The 23981-nt window shown below is 42.7% G+C and overlaps 1 protein-coding gene across 1 annotated transcript in view; it reads right to left on the bottom strand.

Annotated features, from left to right (window-relative positions):
* Nucleotides 1-23981, bottom strand: part of LOC132996605 (diacylglycerol kinase zeta-like) — a 74532-nt gene that overhangs the window by 3862 nt on the left and 46689 nt on the right. Inside the window, exons 26-35 of the mRNA XM_061066916.1 lie at nt 18053-18119; nt 15526-15566; nt 14672-14814; nt 8793-8882; nt 7762-7818; nt 6801-6850; nt 2077-2117; nt 1626-1746; nt 914-950; nt 402-501 (exon numbers count right to left, since the gene is read on the bottom strand). Of these exons, the coding sequence (XP_060922899.1) occupies nt 402-501; nt 914-950; nt 1626-1746; nt 2077-2117; nt 6801-6850; nt 7762-7818; nt 8793-8882; nt 14672-14814; nt 15526-15566; nt 18053-18119 (747 nt within the window). The remainder of the gene's footprint in view (nt 1-401; nt 502-913; nt 951-1625; nt 1747-2076; nt 2118-6800; nt 6851-7761; nt 7819-8792; nt 8883-14671; nt 14815-15525; nt 15567-18052; nt 18120-23981) is intronic.

The raw sequence follows: 23981 nt of genomic DNA, 5'->3' as shown, positions 1-23981 counted from the left end.
AAAATGACTGTAATAAATGTATGAATGCAGTTAGTTTGGTTTCACCTTCAGGACAATTTCACTTCTTTCTGTGCTTTTTCTAGATGTCAATGTTCATCTCTTTCTGTGACTGATCTGATCTCTTTTTTTTCTGGCCGTTACCTTTATGAGTTTCTTCGGTCTGTGACGCCAAATGCTCACAATCACCTACTTCACACTTGGCTGCAAAAAACCATCCCAGCGGCTGCAGTCGAAGTTAGAAAAACTTTAAAAAAGCAGGAATCCAATCTCAGGTGCCCGGTTACAGGTCACCACACCCCCACAGTTTCCATGCACAGGCGGATGGAGATGTTAACCAGCGTGTGAAGCACCCAGGAGCTGCTTTCTTTGTGTGTGCACGGGTAAACGGCGGTGGAGCCTACCTGCAGGTCGGTTTTCATCAGTGACGCCCCCGCTTCCACCAGATAGTGGCAGATGGTCCTGTGGCACAGGGACGCAGCTCGGTGGAGGACAGTCTCCCCACTGGTGGACAGTTCAGAAACACAGGGAGAGAGAGGGAGTGAGTGAGGATGAGGTTATAACGGCGGCTCACGTCCTATAGGAGTCAAACCCCACTGACAGTCAGGCGTCCCCCTGCTTCTGTTTGCTGTCTTATGTTTATTCTCTTTAAAATTTGCTTCATATCAGCTTCCCCAGACCCTATAGACAGAGCAGAGGCCCAGCTGCTCTCTATCAAAGCTGCTGCAGCAGTCACACAGAGAGAGTTTCTCCCATGTCCAGGAAACTATTTGAATTTATTGTGACAGAATAAAAAGAAAAAAACTATTTTAAGAGAGGCACTTTAAAACCTCTTTATAATTTATTCAAAGTTAACATTGAATATTTGATATTGTTGCATGGTTTGGATGACAACAGTAACCGTGACGGCACTTACTGAAGTTTTTCGGTGACATCCAGCAGGTCGTTTGGAGCTGAAAGACACGAGGACCAAAACATCAAAACATCTGCTCTTACAGGATTCATCAAATTAAACATGTGAATTATCTGTGTCATGTTGTCAACTTATAATCAGTGGGATGGGGAGCAAAGATAATTTAGCCGAGACAATGATATTTATGCTGCCTTCGTGTGAAGTCGTGTACACAGCGTGCGAATCACTGCTGCTAGGCAACAGCAACATGGACGCTAATATTAGTTTCTGTTGGAGTCTAGGAGCCACGGGAGTTTAATGTTTAGCAAGCATGAAGTCCAGACTCCAATGACATAATGACAGGGGCATAAGTACATTTCCTTCCATGTTATGAAATTACAAAGAAAAACTTCATATTAACCAATAAACCCGGTCTGAAAACATTAATTAGACACAGTAAACCCCATGTGAAGGCTCATTATTTGCCAGTTGAAAGATTAATTCCTTGCTACTGTATGGAAGCTGATTGTATATATTTACTTCAAAGTTCAAATGTATTTATCCAGTGATATTGTTCCTGCTTCTATCCAATCAGACCCATCACATTTTGAAGAAGCAATAAAAGAAAAGCATCTTCCTCCTCTATCCAGTCTGATTAAATATATTTGAGGATTTATTCAATATACATTATGTGGTAATCTGTAATTCACAATGGAGGCTTGTTGGCTGCAGTTACCGTTGTCCAGGATGTAGCGGACCGTGTCTTTGCTCCCCGTGCTGACGGCGTGGTGCAACAAGCTGCAGTCCGATTGGTCCAGCGCCGTGAGGTCCGCCCCCTTCAGGTGCAGCTCCTGCAGCTTTTAGTGAAGGAGGGTCAGATGGGCTTTGAAAATGAAAACAAGATGCAAGTTTCGAGGCAACATTTTGACGGTAACAGAAACATCTTTCCTCTCAAAGATGCATCAGGTTGTTTAGCAACTATCTGACGTGTGATCCTATAAAGCCGACATGCTGAATGTGCTCTGTGTGCCCTGTTCACTCTCCTATATTAAACTGTGTGTGCCTGCAGTGTGGTGCCGAGCAGCAGGTGTCTTCCAGTCGCCTGAAGCCTCGGGCCAAAATGATGCATGTCGGGGATGAGTGTCGAAATGCAAGATGATGGATTGGTTAATGAAACTGTTACTCACCCCCTTCACGTCCTTGTTCTTCACGCACTCAATCAACATCTCTGGCAGGAGAGAGACAGAGAGGCTGTTAGAGAGGAGCTGTCATGATGTCAACGCAGTTTATGGTTTAAGAACATGTGTGAGAGCTTTGTGTGGATAAATCAGGGACAGAACAACAATCTTTTGAGCTTAAGATAACAAGCAGTCACAGGAAATGATGTCAGGTTAAAGAAAACAAGACGCACATACACACACAACAAAGTGTATCACAATGTTAGTCCTTGCCCTCAAATTAAATATGTCTTGAATTCTATCCATTAGTGAAAGCTGGCCAGAGGGATAGAGTGTAAAGACGCCTTAAAAAGCCCTAGACAAGCCTGAAAGCATCACAACAATACTATATCATATGTTTTATTAAAAATTATATCATATCCTTGTTAAAGCTATGAAATGCTCAGCATCTCTGTTTTAATTACGTATCTCACATTGATTGTGTTATACTGTAACCGATTGCTTTCTAGGAATAATATAACAAATGCCAAGTAACAGATATTGCTGAATTGTATAAGGGTACAAACTTAGTTGCTTTTTATTATGCTATTAGTAACACTGGGTTTATATTGAGTCTGTATAATACAAGGGTCCAGTATTAAATCCCCTTTCATGCAGGGATGTAATATTCTTATTCATCTGTTTGGCAGAGGAGCTGATTCAACTGTTTGATCCACTGAGGTGTTCCCATTATTTTGTTCACCCCCTCTGTGCCATTGAGGGCAGGTTGAAAACATCCCTGTGCAAACGCAACTCAATTTAACACACCACAGCCTCCACCTGCCAAAAACAGCATCATGACTGCAGCGTACAGGACATCCTAATCCACACCACTTCACAAACACACACACAGACAGACACACACACACATACACAGACAGACACACACTGAAACACATGTCAAGCGCTCGTATGCTGGAACACATTGAAACACTGTGTGTACGGCTGAAGCCAGGCTGGGATACGAGATGAATGTTTATTAGGCTGACCTCAATACTCGCTCGCACTCCTTCTCTCTCTAAATAGCTGAGTCCTAATCCAGTTATGTTAGGCTTAGTGTGTGTGTGTGTGTGTGAGTGAGAGAGAGAGGGGGGGGGGGGGGGGGACGACTTCAAAAAATCTCTAATAGCTTTTGTGGCTGCAAGACAAATCAAAAAACAACACACAAACCACAAAACCCAACACACTCCCTGAATGTAGGAATTAAATGAATTTAGCCCAAGGACGGAATTAAGGAGACAGGAGAGGAGAAAGAGGAGGAAGAGGAAGAAGAGGAAGGATTTATGAAAACATAGGAGCAATGCATAGACCTCCCAGACTTATAAATTGGACACATCTTTCTGTCTCTCCTCCCGGTCTCTCTCTCTCTCTCTCTCTCACACACAAACACACAGGCGTCACTTGCTCCGTTGAGCTCTTGAGTTTGATGCAGTCAACCTGTCTGACCCTTATGGGAGATTGTGCGTGTGGATTAAAGGAGGAGGTGGAGAAACAGAAGATGCGTGCGCGGCAGGAAGAAAGAATGAATCTGTTCCTCTGAACAAATAATGCAAATGAGGGAGAATAGAAACAGAGAGAAAGAGAAAAGAGAAAGAAGAAAAGAGTCGTCTGTGTGAAGTTCAGCCGAGGCTAACACAAGCTCTGCAGCCATGTTTACACTTTCCTATTCACTGAGGGATTCTGGGCCACCTGACGTATGTGTTTTGTATCAGGGACAAAGATCCACTCTCCCAGAATCCCATATCACCCTGAGCTGAACTGTAATGTGACTGTGTGAGTGTGTGCTACTCTGTGCCGAATATAAACTGAAATAACAAGGAGCCCCAAGGTAACAGTTGTATTATTGCTTTATATTGAATCCTGTAGTAAGACATGGAAGGTGAGTCCCTAGTTCAAATCCACTTTTAAAAGCTTTATCATTGAGTTTATATTATTCTTACACGGAGCATATATAAAGACTAATAAACACAACATGTAAGTGGGGTTTAAATCAAGCCACACACATGCAGGTGCAACTTAAAGATTGAGAAAATGAAAAGTAACTTTGTTGTAGTCATTTATTTCCAAAAAGTAAAACTTTGACATGTTCTAGGTTCATTACATGTGAAATTAATTGTTTTTACTTTGAAGATTACGGCTGACAGCTCATAAAAATCGGAAAATCCAGTTGCCCATCTCTAAATATTCAAATATTTCCCATGCATGATCATTCAAAAATAGATTACATTTAAAATTCAGAAATGTCAGACTTCTGACAGGTAAGTTCATGCAGTCAATCCTTTAGCACAAATGACCAGCTCAATGTGGCGTTGCATCGGAAAAGACTCTGGACCCCGATTGGTCCAGCTCTTCCCCCCCCCCAGCCCAGGTCAGACACCTCTGAGGTCTCTGGTTCAGGGCGAGGCCCAGTACGAGAGGAATGTGAAAGTCCTTTTCCATTTGCTGAAGACGTGTTCTTGATTCACTGACTCCAGCCTCAGTCCAACTTCCCATGAATTTGCTTTGGTGAGGAGCTCAGTGATCAGCGAGGTCTTCCAGACAACTTTTAATACAACACTGTATTTATACAATATAAATAGAAATGTACTCCAACTCGTAATGAAATATTGTAATATTTTGAGATTTTTTTTTTTCCGGCTGTAGGCCATTATTATCAAGATGCTTGACATTTTAGTTTACATGTAATGAGTCTTGTATTTTATAAACTTGCACTTTCTTATACAACTGATGGAAAATATGCAACATTTTCATGATATTCAGATTTGTTGAAATGATTCTCAACCAATCCCATTACCGATCACATGGCTCTGAAACATCTGAGCCAATCGCAGTGAAGTGTGACCACCACGGCTCGACCAATGACGAGCCAGGCCTTCCTATTGGCTGTGTTCGAGGTGGACTCGGTCTGACTGGGGGCGGATTTCATGCGACAATATGATATGGCAGCGGCAGGAGGCCTGAGTATAAAACAAACAGCTGTAAATTCTGACACTTTCTACTTCCTGTAGCGCATCAGACAATCGATCTAAAGTCTTTTCACATCTCAATTAAATCAAAGTACAGTTTCACTTAAGACACAGGGTGATGGGTTAAGTTATGAGGGAAAAGTTAAACATGTAATAACTGTAAAAAACAAAACACAAAACCCCTCTTGTCTATACCAAAGATATAGAAATATATAAGTTTATATACACATACACGTACTTTAATACATGTGCTTTTTGCCTTAAATGTTCCTTGTATAGTTTGTTTACCTTCTCAACAACTTCCAGTTTGTTCGCATTTAACATTCAATTAAAAAAAGTCAAAGAGAAAAATACATTCTACGAGAGCATCACTTATTTTTACAACTAAACCTTTTTAACAGCTTGAAAATTAAAAACCGATGTACAAAGTGTGTAAACAAATAACTGCCAGAAAAGAGAACGAATACATCACAACCTTTTTTTCGGAGAGAAATAAAACAGCAGATAATGGAACTGGATTTCTCCGGATAAAAATGTGAGACGGGTCATGCGTGTCAGTGAAGCTTTCAGCCAATCAGGGCGGAGTTGTGTCGTCACAGAGGCGGCTCCCCGGTGCTGCAGTTGGAGGAGAACATGGTTTTAAGATCGCGTCACACGCCGACGTTCTGCAGCGCTGGAAAAACTCGGACAGTACTTTTAACCAGCATGCATTGGGGTAAGTCCAGCATGCATCACATTAACAAAGTCCAACGCCTCTTGGGTTGTTGCTGCAGAAAAGCATGATGGGAACTCAGCCATCCCATTCATCCACAGCATGACGAGTCCTACGTACATTTTAAGCAATATTTTGTTATATAATAATTTCAAGGTGAGGGTAATACCAAAGGGTCGGAGCGCTGCCTCTTCTATCAGCAATAATATAATAATGAGCGCAATTATTCGTTCAGATAATCTGGATAAACTGTTTCCTGTCGCTGTAATCCTAGATATTTAACTCTGGGATCTCTAACTAACACATTATGGACTTAATTAAAAAACAAGAGCCACGTTATAATTGTCATTATGCTTAAGGATGCCACTGTTGATGTGTGTATGCCACACAGCTGAGAGTTGTTCACAGTGGTTTCCCATGAGGCAGCTGGCTCCTTCACGGAGCACAGCAGGACTGTTGCTGCAGAATGGGGCTGGTTCCCACAGTGGCACAGGGAACTGGGTTACACTGGGCTCACAACAACCAAAGCTGGAATCATAAAAACTCACCACCACGACAGACACGACTGGAGACAATGCAAGCGCAGACGCAGATTGCGGCGTGGGAGAAATGTACGTGTTCCCGAGGAGAACAAAAGCACGGCAACACTGACAGACAGGAACGAGGGCTCGCACACACACAGAGACTCCCAGCATGCACTGCGAGCGCGGGGAGACAGAAGCTGGGACGATATGTGTCAGAATAAAAGCGTTTGTCTGGAGGAACAGATGCTGTCTTACATCTCTGTCCCCCCCACCTTTCAGGTTCGAATCAGGCTAGGGGTTTTATCAGTGAGGGTGTTGACAAGGGTTCAAAGTGTGTGTGTGTGTGTGTGTGTGTGTGTGTGTGTGTGTGTGTGTGTGTGTGTGTGTGTGTGTGTGTGTGTGTGTGTGTGTGTGTGTGTGTGTGTGTGTGTGTGTGTGTGTGTGTGTGTGTGTGTGTGTGTGTGTGTGTGTGTGTGTGTGTGTGTGTGGTACCTTTCTCTCTCGCTCCGTCGGTGTCTTCCGTCTTCTGGCTCTGCTCTCGTCTGTAGAGACAGCGAGACGGTCTAACCACTTCCTGTTTCTGTTTCTCTTCCCCACACAAGTTACACAAACTACACAGACCCCATGCCTCTCATTCCTCTCAGGATCAGTAGCTTTATAATGTCAAGATTCTCTTTGGCAAACTTCAGGTGCAGGGATGTTTTTAAAAAAAAACTCTGTGATCGTATACATGGCCAACGGAGACGTTAACCAGCTTCCTGTTGCTCTGTGCTTGGTTTTAACCTCATTGAGCACTTTGACACAAACAGTCTGCAGTTATCAACAGTCTACTTTAAGTTGACTTTACAACCAGTAACCGGTCATGCAAAGCAAAAAACTCTTCGGAGATCTCTACTTAGCAAAAATCATAAATCAACACAGCTATTAGGGTTGGGCGATGCGCTAAAACCTCCCAATAGGCTCCACAACCATTGTTTTACATTGTGAGCATGTGTAATTATGGAAGAGCTCTTTGCAAAGAATACAAATTCACTCATTTGGGATTATTGTGGCTTTTAAATTAGACAAAACCTGCAAGAATAAGGACCTAAGTGTAGTAATTTGTATTTAACTTTATTATGGGATGTCACCTCCCTGCTCTATGTATAAATAATCACATATGTAATTTGTATTCTAAAGTGGAGTCAGGAGGGGTAAATGAATATATAATAAGCACCATAAATTGAATGAATGAATTCTCGAGGAGGCTCCTCATTATATTAACAAAGTACAGCGACAAATCAACAAAAGAAACAACCAACAATGGACACAACAATGAAACAGCCCTTAACATCTCTAACACACATCTCCAGCCGTATTAATCGGACTCCGTGTTTCCTAACGACTGACTCCACTTAGCTGTTTGCTGAGAGCTTCACACCGGTGTAAACAAACAGTTGGCAGGTGAACTGACCTCAGTCTCGGTTTAAAATCGGCAGCAGTGGTGTTGGAGCGATGGATGCAGCCGGCCCTGCGGAAAACAAAACAGTGACGCACGATGACAAACAGTAAGAACAGGGAGAAGTCATCATCCACTGATAGCAAATACAAAACAGAAGAGTGTGTCAGTGCCCAGAAGCTGCGGCTTGTGAATCATCTTGCACCGGATAAAATCTCCACGGCACAAGCTGACATTTGGAGTTGTGAGTAGAACACAGATTGTAAATAAAGATTATCTAAGTTTATACAGATATATCACGTACAGTATCTCCACTTCCTCACACAGTACAAACAAGTAATCTTGGGTCAATACAGATGCTGCCATCTTGTCAAGGTCCTGCTGTTACACACGCTCGACCAATTTATTTTTATAGCATCAAATAACTCTAATTATCTCGCTCTCTGGTGTTCGGCAGCTACTTCAACCGAGTTAGTGAAAGCACTGAGAGCAGCCTGTATACAGCTCTCTCAGACTCAAGTCTATTATTTGTGTTTGCCACTCTTTGGTTATTTCCTGGCGTGTGTGATGTGGGGACCAGAGTCGAGGCCGAGTCTGTGTTTGTGATGATTAGTCAGCTTGGTGTAAAGCTCCTTTTAACACTAAACCGAGTTTCCCTTAAGAAACCTGCTCAGACTCACCACTGGTCTCAGCGGCATGACTTTGTGAAAGGCCGTATTTAAATCAGTGGACGTGGCGTCAGGTCAGGATCTGACATTAAGTGTCAATCTGTTTTTCTAAACTTATAGTGCAGCGGTTTGGAGTTGCATTCTGATTTGCACGTCTGGTCACAAAAATTGCGGAAACAAAGCCTTTTATATGTGTGTGTACTCTGAAAATACAGTCCTTGATTTAACTTTGATGAGTGGGAGGAATTTTGGGAATCATTTTTTGAAGCAGGACTCCTCAGAGAGCCGCTGGTGGGTGGTATTTTTCTGCGCTTACGTCTTATTCCACTACACAACCAGCAGCTTGGACACATAACACAGCACGTTGAACACACTAACCTGGTGAGTTTGCTGGCCACGGGCGCCGCGTTGAGAGCGAAAGCTTCGGCTGCGGAGCTGTCGCTGTTCACTCGCTGCCTCTGAGAACAACTGCAGCAAGAACACAGAGGAAGCAAAGTCAGTGAGGTGAGATCGCAGCCTGGACTTAATGTTTCCTACACGGAGTTCTGAGTGTTCACTGAGGCCGTCAGCCTGCAGACAGCTCAGGGACTGTTCTGTTCAGAGGATGTGATCCATGTGGCCTGTTTTAAAGGAATCTGCTCATTTACAGCTTCCTTTTTGTATTCTGGGATTCCACTGGTGCAGCTTTGCATGATTCACATTTCAAAAAGGTGCTTATTCGTTCCAAAGTGCCTGTTATGCTGCCCCTCGGTTTAGCTTATGACTGAAATAGGTGATATTAGCTCGGGCCTGCTGAGGGGCAGCACCACCTCATCCTCTTCACAGTCTTCTGGTTCTGAAATCAAACTGTTAAAACATGGCCCCGTTCAGACCTGGTGTTAATATCTGTCCTGAGAGATCGGATCACAAGTGGTCCGCGCTAAGTACCCGTGTTAAATGTGTTTTCTGAAGTGTCTCCTGTGAGCACTTGGGATCGGATACCACTTCCCCGCTCTAGATGCAAGTAATCCCAAAAGGTCATTTGTGTTTGTGAAAACCACATCGTGTTATTATTTTACCCAGTCTGAGTTTACAGATGTGAAGGAAACACAAAAACTAATGTTGTGAGTTAAATGTTATTGAATTGTTGAAAAACCAGCGTTATTTGCACATTATACATAAGATATGAAACAGGGTAAGTTATTTCAGGGTCAATTTAATTCTTCTAAGACTTTTGAATGAAATGTTCTTCCATAATAAACGATCTCTATTCAATAAGGGGACATTTTCATGTATAAGGTTAATATGCTGTGTACCAGGATGCATTACATTTACAGACACTGCACTTGCAAAGATGAAGTGACAACTGAAAACCTTATGATGACCATTGTGAGGTAGATTTGTATTTAAGGACTTCGGTGATGCATGTCCGCCTTCGAGCCTATTGTGTCCTTGCGCTCACTTAGTGGTAAAGCTTGGATCTTCGCTGGATAAAGAATTAAAGAGTCTGAACACTGGGATAACGAGCCTGAGTGAGATAAAGGCAGGAGGAGAGAAAAGGAGAAAGAAGAGAAACGCATTTTTTTTCAGGGCATTAATGCAGGATGAGCTGAGGGAAAAGCAGAAATATATGAAATTCTCTTTGAATTTCAAGTACGTGAGGAAAGCATCGCAAAAGAGAGCCTTTGGAGAATTCCGCCAAACTGCAACACTTGGAAAAATTAATGGAGCGTAGAGGATGTTTCTGATCGAGTGTGAGTGAGGTGCAACAGGTGTGCAGGAGCTTCTCCACCCTCCAACGACCCGTGTCCGTGTTTATCCGACGAGAAACCTGTTGTGGTAACGACCGTCCGCTCTCAGGAGCAGAGGTGGAAGCAAAGTGATGCTGTTCTAACAACGCAAATTATACAACAGAAACGAACTGCTTTATAATTACATCAAATCAATGTCCCTTATGTCCACTTCCAGGGGGCTTCTCTGTACCTCTGACCTTTTTGTGCCGTTTCAATTGTGTAGGGGCTCCACATATGTACAAAACTCACCAAGGTGTCTAATAATCTGTAATCATTTGAAACGCACAAATCCTGAGACACCACCAATTGAAACTATGCAACTACAATCGCAAGCTTTGCCTAAGTCAGCCCTGTGGAGAATCTCCTGCTGCAGTATTTACGTGTGAAAGACAAACTACGGAGAAAGTCCGGACCCAATTCTACGGCTATTCTCTGGGGTTTATGTCTGAAAACAGCTACACACTATGAATCTAAGAGGAAGTCGAGCATTTGTTATGTTTCGCTTGACAAACTCGAGAAGAGTGAAAAAACACACACAGGGAAGTTATTTCTCACTCGTGTGAAACCTCCCACAATTAGTCAGGTTTTCTCTCCTGAAATAACTGATTCTCCGTCCTGCGGAGATCCAGACTCTCGCCCGGTCAGATGTTCACCTGATGCCGAAGTGCAAACTGACAGCATGTGAGGCTAAACTCATTTTCTCTTTTCAAAAAAACAAAATGTTTTGTGTGTGGGCGGCATTCCGTGTGTTTGACAGAGAGTCAGAGAGAAGCAGAAGAGAGAGAGGTAATTACAGTGGGAGGAATAACGTTCACCTCTGGCCCTGCGTGGGCACACTGCTACACTGTTTGAGTGCGTGTGTGTGTGTGTGTGTGTGTGTGTGTGTGTGTGTGTGTGTGAGTGTGAGTGTGAGTACAGTAGATTGGTGTGACTCTGGAGTGCTCTGACATGTGTTCCATCTCTCTCTCTCTCTCTCTCTCTCTCTCTCTCTCTCTCTCTCTCTCTCTCTCTCTCTCTCTCTCTCTCTCTCTCTCTCTCTCTCTCTCTCTCTCTCTCTCTCTCTCTCTCTCTCTCTCTCTCTCTCTCTCTCTCTCTCTCTCTCTCTCTCTCTCTCTCTCTCTCTCTCTCTCTCTCTCTCTCTCTCTCTCTCTCTCTCTCTCTCTCTCTCTCTCTCTCTCTCTCCATCCACTGTTTTTCTGACTCTTCCTCCCAAACCCATCTCTCCCTCACTCTGCCCCTGCCTCTCGGCCTCATCTCTCCTCCTCGTCCTCCCACTCAGTGCACTCAGCATTGCAAATCAGCCCGCCAACACACACGCACGTCCGCACACACACAAATAGCCAAAGGGAAGTGATGCTGGGATCAGGAGGTTGTGTTGTTCTGCCTGTACTCGCATTGTACCTGTTTATTTATTCCCTCTTTTGTATTCTGAAGACTGATCTTCCGGCACAGCATTAAAAAACAGTTTCATTTCAAATCCGCACAGAAATATCGTGATCCTGAAAGTGTCCGTTTCACTTCGGAGTTGTTTTCCAGAGCCGGTGTTCGCGTGTTTAACTTGAGGTGACCGCAAAAGTAAACAACAGATCCTGGCTCTGAAGCAGACACGTAGCTGTTCGCTTGGGTTAATTAAATAACGCTGCGCGCCCACTCGTGTTTACACTAATAACCGCCATTAATTATTGAAATGGCCGCAAAGAGCTCTGCTGCTAATGTGTGAACTTGTTACATTACGTGATCAGGAGAGAGAGCGAGTCACGTGACCATGTTTAACGGCCCAGTTCTCTCTGGCAGTGTGATCACTGGTCAGGTTATAATGTGCAGTGATCACCTATTAAGAAAACAATCCAGGCTAATGTGCCGTTTTCTGAGCTACAGTTGATATCTTGGGGAGACAGTAAACACACACTGTGGTGGCGTGTAAACTCGCTTCACTGTAAATTCAAAGTGATTGTTGTCATAATTGCTGTGCTTGTGCTTTTTCCTTCTCCTCCCACACACACACATACAGGAAGGTTCATGATTAGGTTCAACTGGGAAAAATCTCTTGATCACACCGGTGATCCACTGATGCCATGAGCAAAGATGGAAGTATTGTGACATTGTGATATATTGTAACACAGCTTTTTAGGTTTTAGTAGCATTTAGCACCACAGTGAGTGAGTTAGTGAGAGAGAGAGAGAGAGAGAGAGAGAGAGAGACATCACCTTACAGCTGCTCTAACAGGTTCCTGTAGGTGAGAATTTAATCTGTGTGAGAGTGTGTGTAAATATGGTTAAAAGGATTTAATATGGAGGCAGGGGATGAAAAATATGCTACCCACAAACACACACACACACACACAGACACACAAATTATAGTAACACTCTTTGGTTCTGGAGCAGAAAATATTATCATTAAATTAATATTAATAATATGTATTTATACATGTATTTACATACACCTACACATAAACATACAGTACGCACACACACTGATGCAGTTCTACTTCATGCAGGCTTACAGCTCTAACAGGCTCAATAGGCAACACACTACAATTTGCATGCACAAGCTTGACCAATGAGAGGGAGCGAGCCCATCCCACACTGCCTTTGAGACGATGGCAACTATACAGTGAAGAGTGAACAGTGTGTGTGTGTGTGTGTGTGTGTGTGTGTGTGTTTTCACCTGGGAACGGGGGATGAAGATGAAGGAAAGGAGGAAGAGACAGGGTGAACAAAGACGACAGAGCTCAGATCTGACTGCTTTTCAAAAACACAGTGATATCCTGTTGTCCATATTAACTTTAAGTTTTGGATGCAACACTAACTTGTGTTACATTACAGATGCATTTTGAGTCGGGTTTTACAGACAAAAAGGCAGGGAAGGGTTAGGGTTAGATTGACAGTAATGTAAAAGTGCCATTAAGTCTGATTACAATGCTGCTTCACCTTCCTGCCTGCTGTTTCCACTCAGGCTCCGAGTCGATATGATTGGTTCACGGTGAAAGAAAAATGTGTTGGGCTCCATCTTTGCACTGAACAGCATCCCCCCCTTTTTTATTCATTATTACATAATTTGATCCTATAGACACTCCTATAAGCCGAATCCTGTTGTTTGATATAATATGTGACTACAGAGAATATATAAAAAGGGCAAGAATAAAGACGTAATATCACACACACACACACACGCATGGTTTTCTTGTCAGCTGGACATTATCAGGATTAACAAGTGATTCTTACCAGCTCTGTAATCCTCATCAGCCAGTATGATGTTATCTACAGGACATTTCTCCGATGAGACTGTTTACAAAGAGTTTTCTTCCATCTGCCGTCTCTAACACAAGCGATAACACACAGTGTCGAAACCACAATCGGGAGCCGCAGATCTGCTGGGGACGTTTGACACGGATGTTGCCTCACATCCACAAAAGCCTCCTGTGGACATCAAACCTGTTGTTTCTCGGGCTGATCAACAGGCGTGTCGGACACCGATTCATTAAAAATCTTTCCCCTGAAGCCTCCCTCAGGACTGTCCATCCCCTGCTGGTGCTCCCACACTATCTGAAGCCCCCACATTCAACATTTGGATGGACAGTATGATGAAGAATAAACAGAATGGGATTTTCTTGGTTTTTCAGTTGTAGAGCAGTAATGGCTTTCACTCAAAACCCTGCGCTCGCATTCAAATAGCCTCTGCTTGTGCTCAAACTGCGCTTATTTTGTTGCTCGGACAGTTTACCTGCACTCCAGCTTCTACTCTTCTTGCTCTCACTCTACTTCTTTCAATCAAAGCACAAGCAGGGACTTTAGGGGGTTAAAAAGATATTTAGACTCTGGTTCCTGCGAGTTCCTGCAATGGTTCCACGTTCTGTTTCCCTTTTATAAAAGCCTCCGAAACCTCCTATGATCATGTGTTCTGTCTGATCCTCTCCCTCCCACGAACCAGGTTGCAGGTGGGCCAGACTCGCCAAAATACCACAGTGGATTTAGCAATAGCCTGCAATCTGTGCCGCGCTGCAGGGTTCATGGAAAAATACAGCCCGCGGTGAAACTCCTCTTCTGTGATGTGCCCCCATTTCAAAATGTCATCCAAATATCTCTGTAGACAATCAAAGAGCCATTTTCCCACCATCTTTTCCATTCCGGTCTTATTTTGGATTCATTTACAAACGGTGGCGCAGTCGGTTTTCTGTGCCTGCTTCATAATCAGTTCACTCTGCTTTTCATTGGGCTGGTTTCACAGTCGCAAAGCTTTCCTGCAGGTATCCACCAAACACATCTGCAGACTGTGTAAATATGTGATTTCCTGCGAGCGTTCACATTAGCACTGTGTCTCTGTGGAGAAGAGATAAACTGATTCTGGAAACTGAATTCTCTCTGTCAAATAACAGCTCGCCTTTTTTTTGCCAGGGTAGACAGTGGCTGTTCAATATGATATGATACGATGATGTTCTCTAGTGTTTTTAGGGTGAGGGTTCATCCAGTGGGGAGGCTGACTCACCCGCTGTTCACCAGGCTGGAGGCAGGGGTCGCTACGTCCAGACTGGCAGAGGGAGAGGTGCCGACGGTCGTGGTGATGATGAGCTCAGGGTCCAGGATGAAAAGCTCTTCCTGGGAGATTTCGGATACGTAGTTCAGATGTTCCTGATGAAGCAAAACAAACAGTTTTATCGGCACCGTGCTTTGAAACGGACATTCGCTGAGGTATTATATATTAACAGATATTATTCCTTAAACGATTTCTATAGCATAATCAATCTCATTAACCAACCACAGAAACATCTGGAGCTGAAGCAGAAGTCAACTCAAAACTGGTTTTCTGTCATATTTTCTTTTTTTATTAGCTACATTTATAATAATATATTATACCTTGGTATCAAAATGAATGAAATCCTGTAGCACAATTTATACACGTAATAAATTTGATGTTTTTGGCTGATCTATCAAATCAAATGGTTCATTTGTCACACTGGGACAAAAGTCATTAAAAATGATTAAAAACAATAACTCTTATTCCGCCTCTACACCAGAAGCATCAGGTTTACACCGGCTTTTGAAGAGGGTGATTATGATTTATTTCCCTTTGCCAGGAGAGAACTTGGCTTCTCATGTTTAACAAAACAACCATGATGGAAACTGGGAAGCTTTCTAACTGTCGCATTTTGAAATATGCATGATATAAAGAAAAGTTATTGTTGTTGCATGTTGTTCCCAAGCAGGAAAAAACAACAAGTGTGCATGGCTAGTGAATCCTGGGTCTTAGTTGGTTTAGGACTCTACACACCTCAGTGGTAGTGTATACATACTGAACATGTAACTTAAAGCTGCAGTCAGCTGAGGGGGGGGCAGACCTACCTGTGCTCTGTCGATCCTGTAGAAACGATCCGCTGTCGTAGCTGAGGAGACAAACACAAAACACACGCCGTTAACCACCGAGCAGTGGAGACGACTCCCAGAGTTCGTCGGCTTCCAAAACAAGAGAGTTGTCAGAAGTTGTTTATCTTCTTTTTTTACTTGACAATCTAAAAGATCCCCCGCTGTGATGCGGAGCAGGTCTGTCCTCTGATCCTACAGATCTGAGTCGACGTGTCACGGATCGTCAGCGGCTGCTACAGATGGTGAGATAACGTCACGCTCCTTTATATGCACCCGATGCTTTGCCATTCAAACAAAATACACAGTTTTTCAGTGTGATTACTCTGAAATGTTATGATAGTCTGTGCTTTAAAAATGAAGATCAGGCCTGGTGCTGTCACCAGTGTTGAGGCTCATATACGATGCCTTTACAAACAAAACGATGTTAAAGTCACTGATCTCGTACTTTCATCTTTTACATTGGCACGCTTGTTAAGCAATACATCCAACAGAGGGCAGCGCAGAGCCAAGAGTTCCTTAACATGAAAATGGTGATGGTGGATGAGGTTGTGAAAATGCATCCCTTTGCCAGGTTGAAGTAGCATCATATACATTACTGCTGTGGCTGATGTATGAGGTCACATGGTTAAAAGAGATCGTAAATAAGTCACTTTAAAATAATCTATGTAAATGTAAAGCACTAATTGGTTGGAATGTCCCTGTGTAAACTTTTAACACTTCTCTCTTCTCGTAAAACTTTGAGCTATCGCTTCTTTTTTAGTCTCAACTTCGCGGCGGAAATTCCACCAGGACTCTGCGCTAGAGGAGTGAGTGTGTGTTTGTGTGTGTGTATATTTAAAACCCAGTTTTTTCTGTGTGATATTTTTGGTAAGCTGATATTAATATTCATGACTGTCACCAATAAACAGAGACTGATGAAACTGTGCTTTTGTTATTTTTGAGGCGAGAACCACAAACAACTAGAAATCTGTTTCAATGTCACTAACGACACCTGAACCACCTTCGTAGTCCCCGGCCATCACTGCTACTGGTCCTTATAACACTGCTTCAATCTGACGTTCTGCTTCACAGAGGTTTTAAACCATTAAATCAAAACTACAATGGATCCTTTGAGTGTTGCTCAGACTGTATTTCAGTTTTTTGTTCGTGGCATCCAGAGACTGTGTGCATCTGTCTCTGCCGGTCTGATCTAGTGGTAACAAGACTGAGAAGGTGGGGCCGCAAAAAAAATAATGATCTGCGTGGGTTGTCACTCTGCCCCCTTCCTCATCTCAGCTACTGATATAATGAACCTCATCTAAGTCATGTAATGTAAGCGATGGCTGAAGAAAGCCTACATGAATACATTTTAATAACTGAAACATTTGCATGTCTTCTACTGACTTCTGCCACTTCCCAATTTGTATTATTTTTCTTCTTTAGCTGGTGTAGAGCATAAGTCAGCCCCCCTTCAGCCACTGCCAACTACCATGTGTCTACCAGTCAGTCTCTGTCCAGGTCAGTGAACTGGTGCCATTGACACTTCACATGTGTAGGAGTGCTTATTTTCCTATTTTTAACTTGACTTTGAGGAGTGCATGCACAGTTGGTTCCCGGTCAGCGCAGTGAGCACAGAGGCCGACAATGAAACAATTGCAGAAGAAATATCGAGATGTCATATGAAGTGCAAAAAAAGTTATAATTTAACAAGAAATAAGTGAATATTACGAGAATTGAGGAAAAAAAATCAAGCGAAACCAGTATTCATTCCTGATGGATCTAAATCTATAAAATCACTTAGAATAGAACACACTCTTTCTTCAGAATAGACACAGTTTCTGCACAACAAATTTATTCCTGCTTTTCTTATAATAATAAGACTTTTTGGTTCCAAGTTTTTGTAAGTGAAAGCAAATCAAATTTCTGAAAATATCTTTTCTATCCTGATAGTTCACAGATAAGAGTCGCACTTAAATTAAGAAAATACCTTTTGTTATTATCTCTTATTATTATTTATTGGAAATATATTATATTATATTTGATGTAATAAGCTGTGATCAGTGATTTTAGCAGTAGACCAGGCAGGAAGTCCTAACTACCAACACAGGACCAGGAGCAGACAGTGATCATGTGGTGACAGATCAATGCTCCATCAGGGTTGAGGACAAATTGTGTCCATCATTTCAGAGTGATGCAGTCGTTGCCACGGAAACTTCATTCTCTGTCACATGGGATGGCTAATGGATTTGCTCTGCTTTCAAATAACTGTTTTTAACACTTTCCCTTATATTAACATTGGTTTACATGTGAGTGTATTCAGTGCTCAGGCGCCATTCTTGCCTGAAACCATGGCACACGGCTTCCAGCATGTAACCCTACAGTGATTCATTAGTAACTTCCAACTCACTTTTCATTTAAAAAGCTCTTTAACATTGTACAAGAGCTACTGAGGCGAGGGAGTCAGAGTAATGAAAAAAAATCCAATCAAGGGGAAAAAGTGCTTTGTTAAAAAATGTGATTTACTTACAGTCAAGGAAACACCACTTTGGAGATAACCTCTGCGAGGAGAGGATCTTTGGTTTGCCGGCCTCCTCCTGAGTGACAGAGAGACAGAACAGTGAGATGCCGGATGGGGGGGTCAAGCAGTGAATACCAACGACCGGACAAAAGAGGCCACTGCCCAGGGGCCTCTGATCACTGGGCTGGCATGCTAACTGCTAATGCTCCTGTCCAAATATCCTACAAGACACACAGGAACCCAACCTGCTCCTGATGGTCATTTGTCTGTGCAACAAATCTGTCAAAATTCAGAACACCAGGTGTATTTCAATTTCATCATGCAACAGATTATTTGAGTGCAAGCGTGTAGCTTAAAGATCAAAGCACAAGCAGGGGTTGTTTGAGGGATATTTGAGAGTGAGCGAAGGGTTTGAAGAGCAAGCATTACAAAATCTAAACATACAAAATAAACAAGTCATGCTCTCAAGCCGAAACACCAGGCGCTCAAGTAAAAAGGAGAAAAACCTGTGCACATCATGCCATCATGTGATTTTATGAAAGCAGTGAAGTTGTTTATTCGTAATCTAAAGCCGTGAATATCTTTCCCAAAGAGTGACGTGCCTTCTAAAGTCCTCAATCAACTTTGCCTTAAACCTTTCTCCTAACTGTTTGGAATCTTGATGCAGTGTTCATCATCCTCGTCTCTGTCGCTCTCAGCCCGACTGTTCTCTCTTTGAGTTTCAGAGTTCACGCTCTGCTGCGTCCATGAGTTGAATCAGGTCACTGCCTTGATTGTCTTGTATGTGAACAACTTGCCGTCCTTGCTGGGATCAAGGCCTCCAGCAGAAGCGTGTCAGTAACATTATACTACTCCACTTTTCCATTCATGTTTTACTCTACATTTACCCACAAAATATCCCGTTGAATATCTCCTGTAGCTCCACACACACACAAACACACACACACACTTGCATAACACCGTTGCCAAATACCATTACGTTTCAGTGTGTGCCTTTCCCCAAAATAAATACAGGGGAAACTGAAACGTTCCTAAAATAATGACTTGTAAAATTAAGCTTCAGTCAGCTTTGACAGTTGCGTCTTTACTTTTAGTCTCATCCAGACTTCTTTTTTTTTTTGCATCCTGTCTCCAATTAGTGCAGAATGCTGTAGGAACACTTTTAACAAGATCAGAAAACAGGCAGCCTCCGGCTCGGCTGCCTGTTTTGTGTAGAAGCCTGTTTAAAACCTTGCTCTCTGTTTGCAGAACACTAAATGTTCTCTGCCAGTGGAGTCCTGCCCCCGCAGAACACTGTCAGACTCCTCAGATCCTTGGACCAAAGACTGTCTGTCCACAGGTCAGGGACTAAATGCTGTGGTGCTGGATCTTTCTCATCACGATGCCAGAGAAAGTTATAAAAATCTTCCTCCATCATTTTCGTCTTCTCACTCGACTGATGTTTTCAACTTAAAAACCCTCTTTCGCTTTTACATTTCTCCTCCAATCTTTTCACCTGCATTGTCTTGTTTCTTCTTGAGCGGTAAAACACTGGATACACTTTGCCAATTCCTCCCTAACTCATTGCCGTGCATCAGAACACAGAACACTTGAATAAACTACAGCAGTGGTCAGCAATTGGTTTTGGGATTTTTGATAATTTGGTTATTTTAATTTCACCATATCAGACTGAGACAGACGCAGAAGGACGGACCCGCGATCGGTGCTGATGTGAGTTAAAAGTAAAAGCTTGTCACTTTGCCACGCTTTGTACTGAGGGGAATAATAGGGCTTTTATTTTGAAATAACTTTGGGAACTCGGGTCTAAAGATTGTTTCAACTGCTTGACAGTTACAGCTGTTTAGTAAATCATTCAAACTAATATAAAATCGTCAATACAGATAAATCAGGTAGAAAGAATAACAAAATGTTCTAACTCTGCATCACAGGCTGTTTATAAAAAGCTTGAACACAACGTCCAGCACACAAACAATAAAAAGTATATTGCAGTTTTAGAACTCCCTACTGACATGGAATAATTCTGAAGTAGCCCTGAAGCATTACCACAGGCCAAACAAAACGGGCCCTGCACTGGTCCTGTCAAAGTGTGATAACCTAAGGGGTTATGTAAGTCTATCATACAACGGTGGTGGGGATATGTTGTCAAGATGCTGTCGTCATAGAAACGAAACCCACACGCTCCCCAGCGTCCTGATAATGTTTTTTTTTCTTTTTGACAGAGAAAATGCACACCGCCTTCTCCACAGTAACCGAGATAACATCCTGCAAGAGGGAGATTCAGCATAATACTCAGCAAACTGAAAAAACAGGTATTCCAGTTCAGCACTGCAAGAAATATCTGAATGTAAAAAGTCCCAAGGAAAGAAGCCAAAGAAAGTGAAGTTATTTTCCTTTCAAAGAGCAACGCTTTCATGCAGACGGTGACAGAAAGTCTGGCTGAAGTAAACACCTCGACTCTCGCTCTATGCGTTTGTCTGTATTTATCTAAATCTGCTGTCGGGTTCAGCGGCAGTCTCGAGCCGAGTGAAACGCCGGAGGCTTCTACAGCAAACCTACAAACACTGAATCAAACGCTGAACTTGTCTGGCTGACTCTTTTCTTCTACACCTCCTTTCTTCCTTTGTCTCTTCTCCATTCACTCCCGCTCGTCTCCTCGCACATGAAGCTGCCGAGTTCCTGCTCTGCTGTGGTCAGCGTCGGTTCTCCCAGATTCGCTCTGAGCGCGGAGTCGGGTGTGTTATTTATCAAAGGGGGCATGGAGCCCTCAGTGCAGCTGACCTGTCAGTCAGGTGTCAGCCATGAGACGCATCCCTCTTCAGCTCCTCTTTCTACTTACAATGCCAGACAAATCCTCGCTGCGTCCACAAGTTCAAGCAGTTTTCAAAAGGCCTGTTGCAAAAAAAGTGCAGCTATAGATTGAAGTGGTGGTGTGAAATAATTCTGAATATTAATAATTACTATTTTCTTGACAACCTTGCCGCTTTAGAGGAAATAACAGCACTTAGGTAGAGAAGCTGAGCCGAGAAATAAATAGAACGTACTGTTTGAATAAATAGGATTAGTCAGTGTAAATACGAGCCAATGCCAAGTATTTGTAAAAGCATTCACAAAAATAAAAGCTTGAAGAATGGATTTATAAGATTGTAGACTTTAGTATGTCTCGGTTCAATGGAAAATAGTAAAATAGAAAATAAAGCATTGTATGCATTGGGGGTGGAAACCGTGTGATTGACAGCTTGTACCGTCCAATTGATGCATGTTGCAGGTGTTGGTGTCCTCAAGCTCTCAGTCAAGCTCCCTCCTCCCTTACGTCTGGTTTCAAACTAATCAACAAAATGCCAAACCCCAGGCTACAAAACAGCATTTCACAAACCAATGAATTACCACTTGCTGTTTTGTTTGAATGTAGCCCACTGAATACCCTGCAATCAACAGATCAACAGCCAACATCAGAAAGAAGCTTTTCTTCCCATGCACCAGCGAGCAGGCGAACAAACGTTACATAACTTTGGTTGCTATGCAACAAAAAGTCTGACAACAACTCACGAGCTGTCTTCTCCGTATCTGTGATCTAACACATACAGGGTTTAAAAGTAGTATATTTGTGTTATAAATAACATTGATAGAATAAAGTGTGGCTCATGAAGGGCGAGATGAAAAGCTACCTGGGAGATGAAGGATGTAGGAACATGTCATCCACATAAAGAGAAGAGACACAGAGTTTCCTCTCATCGATGGCGTCTGCCTAAACACAGCATGTGGAGGAGCTGCTTCCACGTTCACTGCCTTAACATGTACTTCTGTAACGGGATTAACTCGGCTTCTCAGCATTTTGCCGAGGTTTGAGTCGTTGTGTAAACACAGTAAACAGCGTTCTGCTGGATTAGACGCAATTACTCTTCACTTGGCTTGTTAATGTGGTCGCAACATATCAGTGAAAAGTTACATACTATTCCTTAAAGTCACTTTCTGTCAAGCAGAGCATTTAAGAAGGACTTCAGGGGGTTATGCTGTGTGAACACCTCTCAAGTTGCTAGAGAGCAGCGTGCCGTAAAAGCACAGCAGCTCTATCCCCACACCACACGTCAGGGTGACGGAGCATAAGAGGACAGAGTCTCCGTGTCCACTGAGAGGTCAAAACCAGAAGGAATGGACAGTGGAGTGAAAAAGAAAATCTTTGAAAATGACTCACGGGAGGGAGGAGCAGGTGAGCTGCTTTTCTTCCCTCTCCTCCACGACTAGATGCTGTTTATTTCAAAGAATCTTAACAAGTTCATCTCAGATTGTTACTGGCCAGCTATAACGAGATACTGCTAAACATGTTTTTTAAGAATATTAAAAAGCACCAGCTGTATTCATATTCTCCGACTAAGCCAGGGAGTGCATGATCTTTCAAGAAAAGGGTTTTCAGTGGCGTCTCTCGGGTCCCAGGAGAGAGAAAGAAGAGTGGGAGTGAAAATGTACTGGATGACCTCGGGGTGGCTTTTCATCCACACTGCCTACACTGGAGCCCCACTTGCGTCAATCTTTGGTGAATGTTTTTTGAAGTTATTGTGCAAGTTATTATGAATTCATGTTGCTAAATACATGTCATCTTTGCTGTCAGGGCCCCGAGCCTGTGGAAAAGTTCACCTGAGGATCTTGAAACTTAACTGTCTGTTTTAAATAATCTGTCAAAACTCCTGATTGGCTTTGGCTACTACTATTATGCTTATGTGTCTTTATTAGTAGTAGTAGTAGTATCAAGACAACTCTGTATGTGTGTGTTCATCCAAAATATCAGATATGCACATATGCTGTATATACCCAATTAAAATATTTGGAAGAACATCTGTCCATGTTATTTCATAGAGCATCTGTAGCTTGTTGTGTACATTTCACCGTGATTAATGCAAACATGATGCATAACCAAATGTTCTGTGACCTGCTTTGCGTTTTGAATACGGTGGCTTAAAGCTTTGATAACCTGACACCGAGAGCATTATTTTTGGTAGCGCTGCAGCGACCAGCGTGCACGGCGCTCTAATCGTTTGGTATTTTCCTGAGCTTGAAATTGGCTTTGCCTACATGGGCGCATTCGTAATGCGAGCGCAGGGTGCAGGGGTGTAAATAGGTGCAAACAGGTGGGAGGTTCATTCAAATGAAGCCACACAAAGCTGATTTCATTTGACAGACACGACACTGTGCTGAGTTGTCTGAATTATGTCCGTTGATATGAAAGTATATCGTTATGGCTACAGCTCCTCTTACAAATCATGCCGCCTGTGATGAACATGAGGGAAATTGGGAAAGTTTATGTAATAAATGGAGCTCGTACTTTGAACGCAGCACAGGGACTAATTAATCCTTGAAATCTATAGCCTGTGAAAGAAAATGAATATGAAATACCCTCTCTTTTGTGCAGAAGACATTGACATCCTGTATATTATTTTAGTAAATGCGGTACATGGTGAATTAAAAGAGATAAAGATCATCCTGGTGCTGCAAGACTTCATTTTGTAGTCAAGATTCAACATCAACAGAAACTTTGTCTTTCAGTTGGATTTCCAACATTTATTAATAGGTTTTCTTTGTCTGATCCTGTCTCTCTGCTGCCAAACTGTGAGTTTCCCTGAACACAACAATGAAAAGGCTTCAAACTTCTGACGACACTGGGACCTTAAGAAAGACGAGTGGATTAACCTTGCAATTAAACCCAGGAAAATAAAAAACCTGACTGACCTTACTCTGCACTTCCTACATCTTTAGTCTCTCCCTCTTCAAAACCAACAGGATAAACCGCCTCCACATTATCGCACACTTTCTAAAAAACTGGTCACAACAAACGCAGCCACACTCGAATATAGATTCCATGAGCAAACTACACATCAATACACTAAACAAAGGTCTTGCATGCAGATGCTCAAATACAACAGTCCATGCATTTTGAGGTAACACC

Source organism: Limanda limanda, chromosome 23 (assembly GCF_963576545.1).
Source record: "Limanda limanda chromosome 23, fLimLim1.1, whole genome shotgun sequence".
Lineage (NCBI taxonomy): Eukaryota > Metazoa > Chordata > Actinopteri > Pleuronectiformes > Pleuronectidae > Limanda > Limanda limanda.
Note: the sequence above shows the minus strand (reverse complement) of the source record. Positions and strands in the feature narration are given on the sequence as shown.